The 21,440-nt window shown below is 38.1% G+C and overlaps 1 protein-coding gene across 2 annotated transcripts in view; it reads right to left on the bottom strand.

The window, feature by feature from the left end:
- Positions 1-21,440, bottom strand: part of Prex2 (phosphatidylinositol-3,4,5-trisphosphate dependent Rac exchange factor 2) — a 300,091-nt gene that overhangs the window by 174,443 nt on the left and 104,208 nt on the right. For both annotated transcript variants that reach the window (XM_031366853.1, XM_031366854.1), the window contains 4 exons: positions 18,298-18,401; positions 12,618-12,767; positions 9,790-9,934; positions 6,233-6,333 (listed from right to left, as the gene is read on the bottom strand). In XM_031366853.1, coding sequence (XP_031222713.1) covers positions 6,233-6,333; positions 9,790-9,934; positions 12,618-12,767; positions 18,298-18,401 — 500 coding nt within the window. The remainder of the gene's footprint in view (positions 1-6,232; positions 6,334-9,789; positions 9,935-12,617; positions 12,768-18,297; positions 18,402-21,440) is intronic.

Below are 21,440 nucleotides of genomic sequence, written 5' to 3'. Positions count from 1 at the left end.
TGAAGAATATAACATACTCAGGATAGATAATGTGCTATAAAGAGCAATAATTTCATTATTAGACAGAAAACTGTAATCTTTATGCTGGAAATGTTGAAATTAGAGAATATTCTGTCAAAGGTAATATTTGGTGAGCCCAGAGTATATCAAAAGATTTATTAATAAGCACAGACACATGCATGTATATGTATACACACACACACAAGTCTAAGTCTTTAACCCAATCCATAAACACCTTGCACATGGTTTAAGGCTGTGAAATTGAGCCAAGATTGTTGTTATTGGGGAAAGAAATCAACAACATAGCTTTTTGGCATCTTATTTTCCCCTGAACCCAATGCATTGTCTTAATTAGGGTTTCTATTACTGAAACAAAACACAAGACCAAAAAACAAGTTAGGGAGGAAAGGGTTTATTTAGCTTAACTTCCACATTGTTCTTCATCACCAAAGGAAGTCAAGACAGGTACTCAAACAGGGCAGGAACCTGGAGACAAGAGCTGATCCAGAGGCCATGGAGGAGTCCTGCTTACTGGATTGTTCTTCACGGCTTGCTCAAACCTGGTTCTTATAAAACCCAGGACCACCAGCCCAGGAATGGGATCACCCACAATGGGCCAGGCCCTCCCCTATTGATCACAAATTGATAAAACACCTTACAGCTGGATCTCATCAAGGTGTTTCCTTAACTAATGTTCCTTTCTCTCTGATTACTCTAGCTTGGGTTAAGTTGACACAAAACCAGCCAATGCACTCAGTTAAAAGCATAAGTAAAAAAATAAAATAAAATTAGAATGAATATTTTGAAATTCTATGGATTGCTTTAAAATCAGTATTTTTTAATCCAATGTACCTATATCCATTATTAAAGTCATAGAAATAAATTCTCTTGATTTTCAAGAAAATTGAAAACAGGTATGTTGCTTGCCACACCAAAACAAGTGAGTGTTTAACTTATTCAAAAGGCTGTGCTAAGCAGTAAGAGACTTTGGAATTAAATCTTCATAACCCTGAGGCAATCTGAAGAGCTTACATGTTGCCTTGAATAAACAGCAACAGCTCCAGTTTACACTCCGTCTACAGGAGGAAAATGGACTATTACCTTATGAGAAAAGATGCTCACTTCAATCTTTCAGACAACTATGACACAAAAAGACATACACAATAATCATTACTTCTAGAAAATAGAGGTTAGGACAAGTGGGAAAGAAGGCCAACTGATGCACAGTTTGCTAACATCTGTGGTGTAAAGTGTACTACATGGGTTAACTTCAAACTGTCCACTCAAAGTTACAGAACTGAGCTGGCACAGTGGACAGAATGTGCTCACTGCACCTAGCCCCTTAGCAGAGGTAAGGGAAAATGTGAAATAACTGGGAAATGCCAGGTTTCATGAACCTATCATCCTGTGCATTATACACATAGTTATGTAACTTCAATGTTAATAAGTTATGTTTAACAAGTTTGAGATCCTTAGTAATTTGATTACCAGCTCTTAGAAGCTTATACAACAAACTTAAACACACTGGAGGATGCATCAGATGAGAGTGCTGAAGTTTCACAGAAGCGTTTTGACTGTGAGCACTAGTTAGAGAAGAACAATAGCAACATTGTGTCATAAAGAAAGCATATGTTATCCCAACCTGTGAGTCTATAGGAAGGTGAAGCATTACCTCAGACTAGGTCAATAATACATGCACTGTGAATAATAGTAACAATATAGCATTCTCTCCCTCCCTCTCCCTCTCTCCCTTTCTCCCTCTCTCTCCCTCTCTCCCTCTCTCCCTCTCTCCCTCTCTCCCTTTCTCCCTCTCTCCCTTCTCCCTCTCTCCCTCTCTCTCCCTCTCTCTCTCTCTCTCTCTCTGTCTTTTAAGCAGATGGCTCATTCAACTTTATTTTAGAAATTCTGTTTTTACAAACGTGCAGCTGGAAGCATGGACTCAATAGCATCTAGCTCCTGTCTCTTCATTGAAATAGAATCACTCTCATAAGATGAAGTAGCATAATAAGATTTCTCACCCCCAGTTTCTGAGATTTATAGAAATTTTTAAAACAGGTTTCTTTTTATAAAATGCTAGATTCAAAATGTAACTTTATAATTGATCAAATCCTGACTGCACTATAAGAAGCCCAGGCCCCTGAATTCAAACAGTAAAAAAGGAAGAATTCTGGCAGCTCTCTGGGCTATGTTTCTCAGTAAGAAGAATTAACTAGGCTATAAATATTCAAAACAGTTTTTAATTCTCCTAATTTAAGTACTTGATGAATTCTTGCATTTCAGATTTGAAACTACTTTAAATAAAAATCTATTGAATATTTTATTTCAAGAGTGGGCCAAGAAGATGGCTAAGTGGATAAAGGTTCTGGCCAGGCCAGAAACCTGAGCTCAATCCCTGGAACTCCAAAGGTGGAAGGTGAGGACAGAGTTCTAAAAGATGTCATCTAACTGCCAAATGCATCCTAAGGCGTGCAGATGTACAAAAAGTAGTTAGTATGAAAACACTTTTAAAAGAGGCTGATTCAGGCCGTGCCTACAAAGAGAGGGATAAACTGACCAGGACTGATGAGCTCCCATGCTTTGTGTTCATTTTATTCTATTTCTCAATCTTTTTAAATTTTTTATTTTTGACAGTTTCAAATATCTTATATTTAAATCAAATCAACCCTATTTCCCCATCTTGTTCTCCCCATTTTCCCACTGAACATCATGTACTACCTCTGTTCTTACTGCTGTTTTATTTTACCCTACTGAGACTACTTAGTGATGCCTGTGTGTTCACAAGCATAGGACCATCTACTAGAGCATGAGTAAGCCTTTCAGAGGTCAAATCATTGGAGGAAATTTACTCTCCTTCCCCAAGCAGCCAATGATTGTCAGTAGTGGAACTTCAGGCATGACTCTCCCATCCATTCTGGGATTTGGCCTACTGGAGGAGAAAAGTGTTCAGCAATATAACCCTGCTGTGAACAATATGAGTTTCCAGAATGACTGGCCTGAGAAGATATGGCCACGAGTACAACAGTGGCCTGATTGCCATAAAAGAAACCTCTTTTTGTTTAGTAGGTAATTGTCTTAGTTAGGGTTTCATTGCTGTGAAGAGACAACATGGCCAAGGCAACTCTTAGAAAGGCAAACATTTAATTGGAGCTGGCTTACAATTTCAGAGGTTCAGTCTACTATCATCATGATGGGGAGCATGGCAACATGCAGACAGACTACATCTTGATCTAAAAGCAGCCAGGAGACTATCTTTTGCACTGGTGGAGCCTGAGCATAGGAAACCTATCTACACAGTGATACGCTTGCTCTAACAAGACCACACCTCCTCCAATAAGACCACACCTTTGAATAGTACTACTTCTTATGGCCAAGTACTTAAACACATGAGTTTATGGGGGCCAAACATATTCAAACCACCACAGTAATCTCTGGATGTACAAGTCTAAATGGGAAAGGAAAAACTATTTCTGAAGTTAACTGGTTGACCACAACTTTATGCCACCTACTTAAGTTCAAGGTAAGATAAAGAAATGATAAATGTTTTAGGAGATAGGAATTCTAATTATCCTGATTTAATCATTATATATTATAAACATGGCTCAACTTATCACACTCTACCCCATAAGTACATACAATTACTGTGTGTTGGTTAAAATGCCTTGTAAATTAAAGATAACAATGTAATATATAGTCTTATCCCCAAATGTATACATGAGTTTGAGGTAGGGAATATGAAAGACTAAAGATATCTATATCAATATGTCATTTCTTCTTAAGCTCATTGTGTGTTTTAAATATGGATTGTTCCTCGCAGACTCATTTAAATTCCTGGTCCCCAGATTATAGCACTATTTTTGAATGTTCTAAAAAATTGGAGGGTAGGGTACAACCCAAAGAAGCAGGTGACTGGAGGTGGGGTTTTGGGAGTTTATAATCACTGACTATTTCTTGCCTTGCGCTGGTCATGAAATGAACAACTGTCCTCGGCTCCATGTTCTTACTACCATAATGTTCTACTCAAATGCATCGGCTCAAATGACCATGTGAACTTCTGATTCCATGAGCCCAAGTAAATTCTTGCTTTACATTGCTTATGCTACCTAGTTTTGGTCACAGCAAAGAGTAAGTATTACAGCTGTTACCTGGTGCTAAACACGTGTATATGATGCTTTAGGTGTTTTACTATTAATGAATCAAGTATAAAATATGCTTACAATATGATAATTCTCTTACTCAGTTAGCATGTATTTACTGAGTACCTGAATATGCTAGGCATGAATAGCACAGACTATGGTACATAACAAAGACTCATATGCTAATGTTTGCATGTGTTTTGAGTAGAGTCCAGGACAAGGTAAGGGAGACAATGAGATAATAAATAACCAAAACCAATAACAACAAAAATAACACTATAATTTTAGACAATGATAAGCACATGAAGAATTTTGGGGCCAGTTAAATGGCTCAGTTTGTAAAAATACCTTTTGCACAAGCATGATGATCTGAGTTCAATCCCCAAACAGATAGTGGACAGAGTGATCCAATTCCAGAAACTTATCCTCTGGCCAACACAAAAACCACATGCGCATGCATACACACTAATTGTAAATTCAAAACTGCAGAAAATTTTAAATTCCAAAAGATTAAATATATTAAGATGGCAAACTGGAAGGGCTTCTAAAAGTCAGAGGCCACAGAGAGAATGAGCATTGAGTGCAGAAAATGTCACTTCACTTAATAAAGTACTATAGTTTTAGCATTTAGAAATGTCCCCCCTTTTATGAGAAATTTGTAAACTGCTGTTGAAAGAGAGAAGCAAGAGTAAAGATCCTAAATAAGGGTTATCTTTGAGTATGGAAAGATGCAGAAGGGGAGGGTGGGCACAGTGTAGCAAGTTGGATTAGCCAGGTGTCCACCTTAGAGCTGAAACCAAGTACCCCACTGTACAGAGAGCTGCAGGCCTTTGTGGAGGAATTAAACCACAAAGGAATCTTAACTTGAACTGATAAGAAGCCAAGAATAGCAATGAAAATAGAAGAGTACTGTCAGTTTCTATCTGTTACATAGGAGTCCTTAAGCAAATGAGGAAACACGGGGAAAATGACAGAGACTGAGAAAGTGCCGATCCTCGGAGGGAGAGAAACTGTCTTCTTAGAGTGGGGATACTGACACCAGGCATGGAGGTAACACCCAGAGTAGTGGAGAAAACTCATTATGATTTGCTTTCTTTGTGCACCACTGCCTCTTAGGAAGGGCCTGATTGTAAAAATTCTGTTTAAAACAGCTCCTTGTCTTTTTCTCTTCCCTGCCTTTTCACTTGAGCACCTTCTAGATTTGTTCTCAGTCTCAGCACCTTGTTTTTGATGTTGTAAGTCCAACCTTTCCCATATTCACTGCTCCATGCCTATTCCTCAACTCTCAAGCCTCTTCTGAATTTACTTTCTTTGTCATACAGAGCAGAAAGCTCAGTAGTGCTTCTCCATCACATCCAAACACTTACTGTATAAGTGCTCTCAGCTTCTCCAGAATCTCAGACAGCCACCTCTCTTTATATCAATGGATGTAACTCCAAAGGATCCTTGTTCTGCTACCCCTAGGTCCAGCTCAGTCCTCTGGCACACATGGGTGCTGCAGCCTTTAACCTCTATGCTGTGGACTTCACAGTGCTGCAGTAATGGTCTGAGACCAAGCTCTAGCCATGTCTTCATATAAAAATGTGCATCTTCTCCTGCCCTTCAGTACACAGCCAGTGGGTCATCTTCCCAATTTTTCTATCACAAGCCCTGCTCAGGACACTGCCTCATGAGCTCATAGTATAGAATAACTACATGAGAATATATTGCAGTTCCTCAAGTGGCCACTATGAAAATTCTTACTACTGTCACTGAGCACTCTCAATTCATCAGAAATTATACCACTCCTGTTGTTTTAGGTTCTATTCACTCTACAATGTCTATCTCCAATGCCACTCTGCAATCTCACATATTCATCATCTTTCCTTACACAATCTGGTACTTATTAGTATTCTGGCTTTTACCTGTGCAGCAGGTGAACATTTTATAGAATGACAACTCTTAAACCCATGAAACATTGTTCATGACACATTAGATACCGAAAGCATTGAAAGAAAAAATCATGCCACAATTTGGAAAGTTATACATAAAACAGATATGGGACTCAAACATGGGCCATTTGTGAAGACACAGAAAAAGTAAATTAATGAAATAATCACCATGGTGGATGATCCCATTTTCTAGCAATGCTTGTCCTAAATGAACACCTTCTTCAGGCTTGTGAATCTCTCCAATTTCCAACAGCCATGAGACAAATTCACTGCAAGACAATGACAATGGAAGCCATAAGGTCTGTGTCTTTCTGAGAATTGCATCTGTTCTACACATCATAAAAAACTATGAAAGGAATATAAAATACACAAAGCAACATTTTGATATATTGTCCAGAAGATATTTTTTCACATGCATAGGGCTCATAACCACAAAAGACATACTCTATCCCAGAATCCTTATATACTGAGCTCTCCTACACCGTACCCACTAAATAACTTCACTTGGAGAGACCCTATTTCCCAAGGAGCATTTGAAAGAAGATTTAGTTAAAATATAACACTACCCCACAAAATGCCAGTTGTCATAGAGATCACTGAAATAAATACTCAATAAATACAAATACTTCCAAACAAAATGTTCTTATGCTTATGCTTAAAAAGGTCTAACACTTGAATATTTACATAAACTGATGAATGTGATTCAGAATCATCTTTGTTACTTGCACACAGCCCAGAGTATTGAAGGTATGGCCATTACCAAACCATTCTTTTCCACTGATCCCACAGGTAGCAAATACTTTCTATCAAATAAGGACACAGAATTCTACAAGTATGTTGGTTAGTTTAAGAAATACTTGTTAAGGCAGGAAAGTGGACAAAGGGATTTCTACTCTTTTATTAAATAATCATATAGAGAATGAAAAAGTATAAGAGAAATAATAAAAGAAGCAAAGTAACGTAATAAGAAATAAAATAAGAGGAAATAAAAGAGAAAAGGTTTAAGAATGTAAAATGCTTCGTAATGATTACAGTTGTGGGCTCTGCAATATAGCACTCTAGAATCAAGCCCTGTTCCCTTGTCCACTGTGTGACCTCTCTCTCAAGCTGGATGCCTTTATTCATAATGCAGGGATGACATTTGGAATATCAGTGTCATAGTGCTGCCTCAGAACTACTTGGGATGAGGTATGACAGCACAGAAACTGGCACACAGTGGACTCTGATAAAGGCCAGTAGGTTGAACTGGTTCATATGAAGCTAAAGCATAATTCTTTATTCAGAGTTCACTTACTTCACTAAATGCAACATGAAGATGATGACAAAGAGCTGATTTACACAATGATGTGAAATGGTGGTATTTTTTTTTAATGTGGGAGAGAGGTCAGTGCAAGTTTTCAAGTGGCTTTATCAATAAATAAAAGATCTTCTATGGCTATGTATTATGCTGATTAAAGCTCCTGAGAAGCCATAACTTTCAGTGACTTGCCAGCAAGTGGACTTATCACCATGGTGACCATAAAGTTATACCCATAAATTTATCATAAGATATAGCATCCTTATATGGTGCATGCTGGGTCTTAAATGTTAAAGTGGAACTAGATCTACTTTCTTTTATACTAGCTGTCACCTAAGGGGTTTTGACAGATCACAGATACAGGACTTAATGCCTTTAGGCAACTGGGTAACCTCACTATGAATACCACTCCCTCAGACTGGTCTTCAGTTCAGAGGTGGCTGCCAAGGACTAGTTTGCTGTAGGGAACCTCTTGTTCTGTGGGATGAGAGTTCTGGTCAGGTGGGCAAAGAATTCCATGAGTGACAGACAGAGTCGACACAAGGAAGTGCTGAGTCTGAGTGTAATTCTTAAAAATGGCATCAGACTTTTACAGACATTACAAAAGAGAGATGCACTGGGTCTAAAGCAGCCACCTCTTCTGGACAGGCACTGCACCCCCATGCCCCACCCCTGGGCCCTGAGTGCTCTGGGCAGGAGTGGGTGTGGGGGGAGGAGAGGCTGCGGACCACATGAGGCTCAAAACTCGAATGCTCTCTCTCAAATGCCCAAATCTTGAATCTGAATGTGTATGCACAAAGTGAAAACCAGGCTTATATAGTATACAGAAAACAGGGCAAATGACAAAAGTCACGTAGGCAGGTGAGGGCCACATCAAGGTCAGTAAGATCAGACAGCAAGACAGAAGTCACATAGGCAAGTGACGGTCACATCAAGGTGGGTAAGATCAGGCATCCAGGTGTGAAGGGGAAGAGCAGTGGTGCCCTTCCCGCTGGGGCTATCTTGGCAGTCCCAAGCTGGTTCTCTGGGTCTGTTGGAGGCAAGGACCAGGAAGTCCCATTCTAGCAGTTCCTGAAAATGCCCTTAAGTGAGGGAAGCCCTTCAATTACTCTCTGGTATATAAAACAATTCTCTCTTCTGTAGGACTGCTCTGAGAATTCTATGTTTACGGTAGCAATGGTGCCTGACCTCTGTTTCTAACTCTGAGGACACCCTGTCTGATAAGACAGCTTCTTTGTGAGAAATTCCAAGCTAACAACAGCCTGGTAATAAATTAGGATATATTGGAACACTGTGCTGGCCAGGGAACAATGTTTAATCTTAGTTTTAACTATTTATGAATCATTTCTTGGGGCAAGAAATGCCTGAGTAAGAAGGCATGTTGAGTATTGGAAAGACTAATCTGGAACACTAATCTGAGTTAGGAGATGCCAGCGACTGACTGAATACCCAGGAGGCAAACTCCCTTTGAAGCCGTACACCACTGGTCCATGATCAGGCCTTCAAGCCTGACACTGCAGACTTTACTGGAGCAGACGAGTGGGCATGGCAGGTGGCCATGTGCTATTTTCTGGTAGCTAGTTAAAGGATATACTTGTGGGCATGCATCTACCAACTTCATGGATCAAAGAGAAATAGAGATTTAACTGGCCCAAATTGTTATACTAAGCAATCAGGAGTCGGACCGAAGATGGATGATTACAGACTGATCTTTGATATAACTCCAAGGAACTTTTATAGATCAGGGTTAGACATCCACTAACTATGTGAATGTATCAAACTCCCTGACCTATAGTTTCTGATTCTTTAAGTAACAACAGACACAATAAAATCCTAAGGATTAATTGCTAAATTCAAAATTACATACAGAAAGACACCAGAGCCCAACCTAAGAAGACCCAGCTGAAGCAGCTCTGCTCATCCAGGGAAGCTCATGCACCCAAATGACACACAGTCTCTGGTTCTAAGCCCCTCAGAGGATAGTCTACTAGACTTTTAATCTACACTCTTTTATTTTGACTCCATTTGTATTAATTCTCACCAAGCAAAAGTTTAGATTATTTTCTCTCAGCTCTTACATCCCTTCAGTTTGTGGACTCATGCCCGACTCTGGGTCTCAGATCCAGAACACTTCCACATCACATCTATTATGCTGTTCCCAACAGGCACACGACTTGCCTGACACTCCTTGCCTGACCACAAGCTCTGATTCACCATGACAACAGGCATTCCACCAATTATTGAGACCAAAGGAGATGACTGAATGGCTCCAGGGGCTGGCCATGCCTGCATCTTTGTCCATTACCTCATATCTCTACCATCCAGAAAACTTGGATTAAGAAGAGTAAGGCTTCAAAACTGCTTAGGATAATAGCTTTTAAACACAAACCATATAAGATAGATGATCCACCCAAGAGACCAAGCTTACCTTCCCAGGAAGCACTTAGGGAATGTGGTCAGTTTTCTTTTTCTGTCTTTGATCAAATTTCCCTGTTTGCACATCATTTTATACAATTTCTCACCCTGCTCGGATATCATTACCCAGGTGTCTTGTTCCATTCCTAATTTTAACCCTATCAAAAATGAAATAACAGGCATCATGTTAAATTCCTTCATCTATGCATTGACACCTTCATTTAGCAAGCCTTCATTGCCAGAGCCACCATCAGCCAGAGGCTGTGGGTTTGAGCTCTGTATAACTTAAACCAGCTTTTAGGAAATTCATAGCATCCTAGTGAGACTGGCAAGGCCATAGTCCCAGTGTACAAGGTAGCTCTGTGCAGCTGTGCCTCAAGGGCTCATGACTTTGTGAGAGGAAGAGGGTTAAATGAAAATTAGCATACTAGGATTGAGGTCTACAATGGAGGGGAAGTCATCTTATTGAAAAGGCTCATTCAGCACCTTACCTCTGTGGGGAAATACCATGAGAGTGTTCACGAGAAGTCTGAATTGTGAAACATTTTTTCTAAAAAAAGAATTTTTTACCAAAGCTACTAAAGCTGAGCAATCCAAAGCAGTTTAGATAAGTTTTCAGATGCTTTAGTGAGTTTGGTAGTGTCCTTGTAGAATTAAATCGCTTTGTTTTGGGGGTACTGGGGAGATTTATAAACATATTTTAATGTGCTGGTGAGAAAGTTGGGTACTATGGGAAAGAAGGTTCTATCAGTTTATATGTAGCTTAGAGGATCAGGTATGGAGTAAAGTAAAGGAGAGTTTCAAAAAAGGAAACCATTTGGAGAAAAGCTGAGAAAATACAAGCAAGCCAAAGCCCCTGCAAACAAGGCAGGTTCCAAAATGAGGAAGATGATAAGAAACAGCCAGGAGGTGGTATAGTGGGAACACAGCAGTGGCTAAGTACAGCTATGAAGGGGGCAGGGAAGTTGGGGTATCTTCCATATTGCAGGAGAACAAGGGAAATGGAGATGCTTCCCAGGAAAATTGTGCAGGAGAAAGAAGTCCTAACAGTGTCAAGTGATTCAGGGGTCAGCATAGAACATGAGTACAAAGCCCAAGAGAGAAGAGAGGCTGGCCACAAAGAAGCACACAAGTATCAGAACAGAAGTCACTCTAATGAGAACAGATAAGCCAAGCAAAGAACATAGAGAGCAGAACCAGAGTCAAAGCTGAAATCCTGAGACCACTCACAATCAGTGGACGGGGCAAGGGGGCAATGTTACAGAAGAACCAATGTTTGGAGGAAAGGAGCTAGTGGGTATTCTAAAATTCCATTAACAATGAGGTATTTTATTTTGAAAAATGTGGGAGAGCAATCAATAATCCCATGCTTCCGAGGATTACAAGTAGGTTGATTTTTATATATACATTTGCATTTCCACCTCTAAATTGAAATATAGAAGTCCATCTACCTCACAGTATTGACAAAGCACACCTAACTAAACACTACAAATTAATGTTCATTCAAAAATATTATAAGAATATTTTATACATTTTTTAATAATCACACTTTCAAGATGCTAAGTTCATCTTTCCTTTCTAATGCTTCCTAAGAATATATTCTAGGTTTCAGATAGATAAACTATACACAATTTACTACTGCCAGTCAAATACATTTGAAAATTTTTGTGAAACCATGGAGCAAATTTTAAATGGAATCTCTCATAGAGACAAGCTACTTATTGGTGACACTGCATTGCATTCAATGACATTCAGACAATATTAAAGTTAATGTGTATATACAAAGTGCTTTAATCTGAATTATAAAGTTTTGTATGATCTAATTGCTTTAATCTGAATTCCTATTGCCCTAGGAATTTTCGATGTACTATAAAAATGTAAAGAGCATTCCTTGATATTGTAATGCAGTGTCTCTAAAAAGAAGACTGTGACAGCGTTTCAGAGGTAGAAAAGTAATGTTCAAAGAAGATGTAAAAGCAGCTCTCAAATATGAACTAATTGAAAAGCAATAAAAATAAGACAGATGTACTATTTTAATATTCCCAATTACATACAAGGTTTTATTTTCATTTTAATGTGGCAATTACATCGAATAGGGGGAGGTGTTGATTCCCTAATTGGTTCTTGGTTGTGTCAATAGAGGAAGTGGAAGCTGATTGCTGTACAAAGGGAAAAAGGCATGACTTCCAAGTCCCAGGCAGAAGAGGAGAGACACAGAGAAAGAGGATTCAGACCAGGCTTTGGAGCAAGGAAGACGCTGCTGACATATAGGTCTTGGGTTCCGAGTTTGTAGCCTCTGGCAAGTGAGTGTCAAGGAGGATGGAGGGAGCTAGTTGATAAGATTAGGACAGGAAATTCTTCACCCAGCTATTGAGTTATCTATCTAGTTTTAAAATAATAAAACTATCTAGTGCTTCCATCCATGGGGTTAAGGTGGGCAGGAGGAGAAATAGGGCAGCTAGGAGGTTATTGGTAGCTTGGTGAAGCTTGTTGTGAAGGGCTGGAGGAGCAATAGCAGCTCCCCAGAAATGGCCAACTGGCCTTTGGTAGAGCTGAGTGAGACTGGTTGTGGCTGATCTCCTAACCTAGCCAAGAGTGAGGGCAGAGTGCCTGTAAAGGTGGAAGTGTAGGGTTTGTTGTTGTTGTTGTTGTTGTTGTTGTTGTTTGGTTTTTCAAGACAAGGACAAGGTTTCTCCATATAACCCCGGCACACACAATATCACATTGTAAATCAAGGTGAATATCATGCCTCAACACATTCTCATAGTTTTTCCCATTCTATGCTCTCATACGGAGCAAGAATTTTCACAAAGCACAACAGCTCCCACTTTATGCACCCACCTTTCCGACGTTCTCTTTCTTTCAAAATAGCTTCAAACCATTCATGCTTTTCTTCAGGACTTTTAGCCATGCATACGAACCATTTATTTTTTGCTGTGTTGTGTATCTTCCACCCATTCACAACAATGTGCCCACTGCTGTGAAAATCAGCTGAAAAATAACAAATGAAGACCAATAAGTGCAGAGCAATAGATATTACATCAATTGAACATAAGTATCCAATTCATGATGCACACACAATACTCATATACTATACACACAAAAATTAAGGAAATAGTTACATGGCAGATATACTCAGTGCTTATTAATGGAACATATCTAACTCACAGTGCTGATATATTACATGTGATTAAATATTATACATTAACATCATTTAAACTATGCCCAAAGATATTTTTAAGTTTTGAAAATAATAAAATAAGCAACTTTTAGGCATTTTTCAATAACCAAGCATTTAAGACATTAAGTTTATTTTAGCTTTCTAATAGTTCCCAAAAAATATATTCTAGATTTCAGAAAATCTTACTGAACAGATAAATATATAATACTTAATGAACATTGCAGGGAGATAAAATCAGCAGAAAAGAATGGTGTGCAAAAGTAAAACAAAACAAACAAACATGTTATCACTATACCAGAATGGAATGGAGTGTTTGAACCCACACAATTCCATAGAGTAAAAGCAAGGAGACAACAGTGACAGAATTTGTCCTTACTTGTCACTCAGGCCCACCAAACAAAGGCTCCAAGACAGTGAAATGAAGGGCAGCCTGAATCAGCATCAGCACCAACCAAACAGATGCCATTTGTGTCCTTTAAGGCATTAGGCAGCAATAGCCAAGACACAGCAGTATGAGTGGGCTAGAATACACCAAGTTGCACCTGGTTTGGCATCTCTTCTGCGAAGTTACACATTTCACTAAGGTTTGGGGGGGCAGTTTTTCTTGGTGTCCCTCGCTTTTTCATTAATGCCAAAGCACCATGTTATCTTCTGCTAATGAGCTGATCCCCAGAATGTATTCTCAGAGTCACTGCATGCCTTTGTATTTTTTAGAACATCCCAGTCATATTTGCATCAGTCAAATTATAGCAGTTCTGGACTGTGCTTTAGATATATACCGTGAGCCCAGAAACAGCAACTTTTGGTTGAACAGAACCTCAAACATGTAATAGGAGCTTTGGGGGCTTCCTATTTTTACTTAAAACATGTTCACAGACAATTAAAAATAACTCACAATTATGGGTTATAAGATTATAAGTTAACTAGCTTTAAGGGGAATATCAAAGTGACATCATAATTACTCTATCCTTTTACTGAGAAATTTTAATGAATGAGTGAGACTAAAACCAAAACACATTTTTCTATTAAAAATATTTGCAACTCCTCCTCCACATTTGTCACCTGATAAGATCCTTACTTTGTTTAAAAGATCCCACATTCATGCCTGATTTACCTCCCTCCAGAGAAAGAAATCTACAATAGCTATGTTCAAACTACCTGAGAAACACTGGGCCTACTTCAAAGTGAGCATAGCACACCCTTCCCACAGCTAATAGTAAAGCCAGCTAATAATATTCTGTTCTAAAGACTGAAAGAATCAATCTTCTCAAATAACACACCAACTGCTACACATACATCATTTGGGAAAATCAGATTGTATCATAGGAATTGAAATAAATTAGTGTGCACATGTGTACACACATGCATCATGGATGGATGGATGACACCTGCTAAGACCAGCAGAAGATGGATAGATCCCCTGAAGCTGGTCTTAGCACACGTACAGATGGAGAAACAGTTACAACATGGGTGTTGGCAACCCAATTTGAAGATCAGCAAGTGATCTTAACTGCTAAGCCATCTCTCCAGCCCTATGTCATATGATTTCAAATGGAAGAATAATCATAATCCATTCAGAGTTCAGAAGAGAATAGTTTTTGATTATGCTTTTAAACTATTATTGTGATTTTTAAACTTATATATGTAGTTGTTACATATTTGTATATATCTGGAGTCTCAAAAACGAATATACATATTTCACAATGTAATTAATACATATTATACAAAATAAACACTTGCTTCCCGTTTACTTTAAAGTACAACACTCTGTAGGAAGACATGACCACAGCACATTGTTGAAAATATTCCCATTAGGAAACTTAGTCATGAAGTTTGTTCTCACTAAGACCAAGGAGAAGGTCAACAGTGCTTTCTCCTCCATGGGTTTTGTTTGGTTTTGATTTGTTCTGTTGCTGGGATCCAACCCAGGGCCTCTCCAGTGCTAAGCAGTCATCCTATTACTGAGACATACTCCGAACATCTTTGTCCTCTTTAAGAATTAAAGTATCTTCAAATGAAACAACGATAATATGATTAACACAGAATTCTGTAAGTTTCAATGGGCTTAAAAGATTAATTTTATAGAAGATGTGCAAAGAAGAATGGAACTTAACTCCCATTCATTTAAATGTGGAATGTTTATGTTCACAAATCCACCATATTTGATTTCTTTTTTTTTTTATTGGATATTTTCTTTATTTACATTTCAAATGTTATTCCCTTTCCCAGTTTCCCTCCCTCCCAGAAACACCCTATCACATCCTCCCTCCCCCTGCTTCTATGAGGGTCTTCCTCCACCCACCCACCCACATGGCTACTCCAACCTCCCTGGCATCAATTTCCCTGAACTGGGGCCTCTGTGGAGCCTTCATAGAACCAAGGACCTCTCCTTCCACTGGTGCATTACAAGGCCATCCTCTGCTACATATGCAATAGAGCTATGTATACTCCTTAGTTGATGGCTTAGTCCTTAGCTCTAAGGGATCTGTTGGTTGATATTGTTGTTCTTCCCATAGGGTTGCAAACCCCTTCAGTTCCTTCAGTCCTTTCTCTAACTCCTCTACTAGGGACCCTGCACTCAGTCCAAAGGTCTGTATTTGTAAGGCTCTGGCAAGGCCTCTCAGGAGGCAACTATATCAGGCTCCTTTCAGCATGCGCTTCTTGGCATCCACAATAGTGTCTGGGTTTGGTGACTATATGGAATGAATCCCATTCGAAGGTCAAAACAAACTAGTCATGAATGACTTTGAAGCCATGTGATCTGAGAGCTCCTTACATTGATTCAGCACACTTCCACTGCCAGTAATGGCGTTCTTCCCAAACTGACCCATAGAAACCTCAGTGGACGTAGCCATTTACACCATATTGTATTTTAAGAAGATGGACAATATCCAAGCCCTATACACACATGCTACAAAAGAGACAATCACCAAAATATCTGTTCAAAACATCAAATACTAATAATATCCCCGTAATGCATTCAGCCCTTGCTCTGATGATCAACAGTGAATCTATCAATTCTAAAAGAAAACTTAAAATCACAACTCATTCATATGAATATTCATGTGAAGAAAATTAGTTTTGAAATAAATCTTTGATTTTTATCAAACAATACAAGAAAGGGTAGGTGGGTGGGTAGAGGAACACCCTCATAGAAGCAGGGGGAGGGAGGATGTGATAGGGCATTTCCAGGAGGGGGGGAAACCAGGAAAGGGAATAACATTTGAAATGTAAATAAAGAAAATATCCAATAAAAAAAGAGAAAAAAATCCAACACAACACAGGACATTTCATAAAACAAAAAATGAAGGAGGGATTAAAACTCTAAAAAACTGATGAGCTCTTAAATGTTTTAGATACTCAAATTTCTTTATATAACATAAAAATTGTTTTAAAATGTGTAAAAATATATTAGAAAAGATTATGGTTTTTGTACTCTAATTAACATAGTAAAATTATAAAGTTTTAGTTTTACTCAGCAGGTAAAAAGGTTCGCTACACAAGCCTGAGTTTGTGAGTTGGGTCCTCAGAACTCATAGAAGGAAAAAGCTGACTTCTGTAAATGCTGGAGTTCTCAGAACTCTCCATACGTGCCCTAACTCACAGGCATACCATACATGTCATGTATGATAATAGTAGTGGTGGTGGTGATAATAATAATAATAATAATACCATAGAATATATTCTACCCAACATGTACAAAATTGCTTTTGATCAGGTACCTATTCTCATCTAGTCAATGAGCTCCTATAAAGCCACTGAACAGTAGGTGCATTTGGTGACCAGGAATGGAAAAATGATGAATAACATTAATACTTCTATTTAGGTGAAAATAGATTCAGTTGTAAGAGTTTGCATTTTTCAACATTTAAAAAAAATACATGAAAGGATTTATTTTAGAATCTCATTAAAAATGCAAAGTTTAACATGCAGTAATATATTCAATAACTTAAGATGGTTCTAAATATTTATACTGAAACAATGATTGTAAAATTCTCTATTTTAAAATGATTGGACTTTTAAATATATCAGAGGTAAAACAAAGCAGTAATGCAATGCTTGCCCAAACTATGTGGGAAACTAAGTTTGATACCCACCACAAAACAAAGTGGAAAAAACAAACAACAAAAAAATAAAAAATTAAAAAAAAAAAGTGGGAAAACTATCCTAGAATAAAAATTTCTAGTCATACAACATTTAAATGTAACCACTGTATTCAAACCCGTGGCTTGCCCAAACCACACTTTTAAAAAGTCAGCCACCTTCATTCATTCTTTCTGCCAAACCATACAAATAAACTAGTTCTTTAAAGAAATTTCAAACTTACTATGAAAACTAATTAGTGGAATTTCAGTAATGCTCTTGAAGCTGTTACTTTTGGGGGAGGTTGGGGTGGGGTGGGAACAGAAGTTGTCACAGCAACAGAGAAGCTAATGAAGACACTATATAGTCCATTGTAGATGAGCACACAAAGCCCACACATTACATATCCACAGTATAATATTATCCAGCTGCTGATAAGGGATTCTTGTCATTTAGAACGACAGAAATCCTCAGTCCCACTGCTGTGCCAGATTCTAAGAGGCTTGACTCTACCTGGGGGTAAATTTTGTATATATTAATCTATTTTATGTACTTTTATCATTTTTCCTAATGCAACATTGAAATTATAATGAAAATTATTGGAGAAAAATGTGATTCAATTTACAAACCCTTCACTTTAAATATACAGCCTTTTTTCAAATGATAAAAATAAAATGTATTTTAACTTTGTTTTACTTTAGGTTGTAACTAATCATATTTTCATAAGCATGTTTATAAAGGTCAAATTTTCAAAAAAAAAAAAAAAAAACTTCCCTTTAGTAATAAAGGAGCAATCCAGCACTTGGAACCACAATGATTGTCCCCACAGTTTCCCTCTACAAATCAGCTGACAGTCAAGCCAAAAGTAACCATTGCATGACTAAAGCACACCTACCGTCATTTATATTCTATGGTTAAAATGTTAAAGAACAAAATTACCATCCTGATAAAATATAACTTAGAGAGAATCAGCTCACTCATTAGACACTTTCTGCACATATATTTTATACTCCCAAATATGAAGTTGCTAATGTCTTATGGTATTAAAGCAAAATAGGCATACTTAGACAGATGACAGTAGAGTTAATTTCTTTTAAAATGTTATTTTCTAGCCAATACCACTTACAAGTTAAACAAGGATCCTGTAGGTCTGCATCTCACCTCTCTGCATTCCCTACACGCCTGTTATACCCAGCGAGCCACCCCTAAGCTTTGATACATTGAAGGCAAGTTATATTCCATGAGAAGCTCACTCACCTGTGCCATCATCCACATTTTCCACTTCCATCACCTCAGTATTGATCCGCCCTCGAAAGACATACCGATGCCCATCTGTAGATGCCTTACTATTCTTCAGCCGTCTTTAAAAAATGAAACCACAAAGCTTTGGTTACTAAACTTAATATGAGTTTTAAAGTTCATTGGGCAAAAAAATGTTATCAAATTGCTTAGTATTATAAAAAGTTTGGGGCAGTTGATTTTACTCAAGTCTTCTCCCTCAAGATGATGCTGCTGAGTTTCTGTGCAGGCTGGAAGGAGGGGAGGCAGGATCTCACGTATTCTAGACAGACCTAAAATATGCTAGATGGCAGAGGATGACATTGAACTTCTGATCCTATTGCCTCCAGTTCCCAACTGCTAGAACTACAGGTGTGCATGGCCATACACTGTAGAGAGAGTGAAATTTTGTTTTCTTTTAAAAGAGAGAGAGAGAGAGAAAGAGAGAGAGAGAGAGAAAACACAGAAATCTTGTAAGAACATGTTTTCGTTTAGTCTCAGGTGTGGGATATGGAGTAGCTTCAGACTGTCACAGCAGCTGACTATGACTTGCCTTGTACTCGAGCAGAGTTTACTAGCTGCAGATAGTTTCTGTGATTATGTGAGGTTTGAGATTCTGAAAACTTTTCAGAGGATATGTAAGAGCTGGAGTGTTGGGGGATTGCTGGTCATTCACAGGGATTGGTTGTGGTTTGCTAGGAAAAAGAAGAAACAAAAGAATAAAGAAATTAGATTCAGAGAGTTTTCTGAATCTAATTTTTTCTCCCTTCCATCTATCCCTTTTTCTCTACTATTTAGTGATAGGCAGTGACATCAGGGGGATAAAGGGTGGGATAAAGGAGACCCACAAAGTTGTAAAGACCAACTATAAGTAAAAAAGAAAGAAGAAAATTAGATTCAGAGATCTCTCTCTCTCCCTCTATCCTTCTTTCTCTTCTATATAGTGATGGGGGTGAGAATGGAGGGGAAGATAAAGGATGAGAAAAAGAAGAACCTCCAAACTCGCTAAGACTAGCTACAGTACCCTGTTTATTTGATGCTGGACATCTAACTCAGGCTTCTTGGTTGCTATAAAGGTACTCTACCAAGTATGCTACATCACCAGCTTTTTATATGTGAATTAAAACCACACTAAACTAAATTAAAGCATGAAAATAAAGACTATATAGCAGCGGTAGTGTGGTCATGTACATTTCCTCACTGTAAGACTTCAACAATACAAGCCTAACTGACAGATGCTGGAAGTTAGTAATTGCAATGCTACATTTGAGTTCTCACACCTCTGATTCGCAATTTTCAGGAGCTAAGAATTTCCAGTTGTTTTTTTTTTTTTTTTTCAAGACCTGGCAAGCAAATTCAAATAGTTCTTCTGATTCATCTTCAGAGAAACTGACCTGCTAGAAGTTCATATGTAGAGCAATACTCAGATGCAAAAATAAATCCTGGGGCCTGGGGATGACTTAGTAGCTAAGAGGATTTGCTGCTCCTGCAGAGGATCTGGCTTCAATTCTTAAAAGCAACATGGTTACACACAACCTCTGTAAACCCAATTCAAGAGGATCTGGCACCCTCTTCTGGCCTCAGTGGGCACTAGGCATATACACAGGATATATACATACAGGCAGATCAAGAATATATACATAAAAAGAAATAAAATACTGATTTTAAAGAAATTATGGGGTTATGGAAAGTAGCTGGGGCTTGGCAATGTGAGAGACCAGGAGAGGCTATGTGTAAAGTTTAGCCTCATTGACAGTTTAACACCTAGGACTAAATGGGTCATGCAAAGAACTTAAGGCTTAGCACCAAGAAGAAAGCCTACAAGAAGCTATCAGTGAAAGTGCAGCCTAGTTGCATCAAAAGAAAAGCATTTTGGAGAAGACAATACCATGAGATGACTACTGAGAACAGCAGCAGCAGTGTAGTGGAGCCAGCCTAGAAGACAAGCTGTGTGTGCTACAGAAGGCAGAGCTAGATAAGTGACCCAAGGCCTTTGAAGGAGTCCAGAAGATTATGAGTGGATCCCACACATTGGACAGTTAGAGTTTGATTGTGACTGTGCCCTGATTTTTTTCTCTTTTCAGCCCACAGTTAAGTGACTTTGAATAATAAAAATTTTTGGATTTAAAAAATAAGTGAGATGCTTCTATTATTTTTATGATATGACTATGATATACTTGTTAAACAAATCTTTTAGTACACTGGCAATATTTCTAAAAGTCTTATTTATTTTTAAAGTAATCTATATTTTTAAACTGAAAAATTATATAACAAAGTAAAAGCTTCATCCAGATCTACAGATGACCACCTGTAGCAGAGAATTACACAGCTACATATTAGGATAATCAAATGGGGGGAGTTTATTTTTTTAATTAAGCAGTAAAGAATTTATAAAAGTATTCAAAATTTAAAACTACTCAACTCAGTCAACAGACTTCAGCCGACGTAGTTTGGAATCTGACTCAACAACAAACATCTGGATAGAATTTAATACATGGAAATAAAGATACTTAATCTTACAATGGAAGAGCTAGCCTTACCAGGCCTGCCCGCTAACCCCTCCTACTCTCCTCTCTTCTATGTACTGATCTTCCCTGAGGTAGCAAAATGGGAATTGAAGCTGTCTCTGCATACTCCCACCTCCGCAACTTCTTCCCCACTGCCATGTCTCCTTCCATGGAAAACAAAGAATAGCTGGTTAATCTATCCTAACCTCTCATCCACAGTTAGCAGTCCTTCATGACAACTAAAAAAGACAAATGAAATTTATCTGGCCAGAGAGCCTGTAGCCCATAACCATCATCAGCACACACTCCTAGTATTGACTTGGATAACAATCTCTAAATGTCCTCTGCTACAACTCTTGAATAAATGCCCTTAATTTGAAATTTAGGCCATGGAACCTATGAAAAATGGAACCATAGAATGCCAAACATTCATATATATATTTAGTTTATATTGTACATTTATTATAGATTTTTTCTAAGCAGCAAATATTTAACTGTAAACATGTTTCTGTTGTTTAACTTAATTAACAATCAAAATAATGAGGTTCTATCATTTTATCATTTGTATATATATTAAGAATATTAATATACATGCAATTATATGTTTTACAAGAT

The sequence above is a fragment of the Mastomys coucha genome, unplaced genomic scaffold (assembly GCF_008632895.1).
Source record: "Mastomys coucha isolate ucsf_1 unplaced genomic scaffold, UCSF_Mcou_1 pScaffold14, whole genome shotgun sequence".
Classification (NCBI taxonomy): domain Eukaryota; kingdom Metazoa; phylum Chordata; class Mammalia; order Rodentia; family Muridae; genus Mastomys; species Mastomys coucha.
Note: the sequence above shows the minus strand (reverse complement) of the source record. Positions and strands in the feature narration are given on the sequence as shown.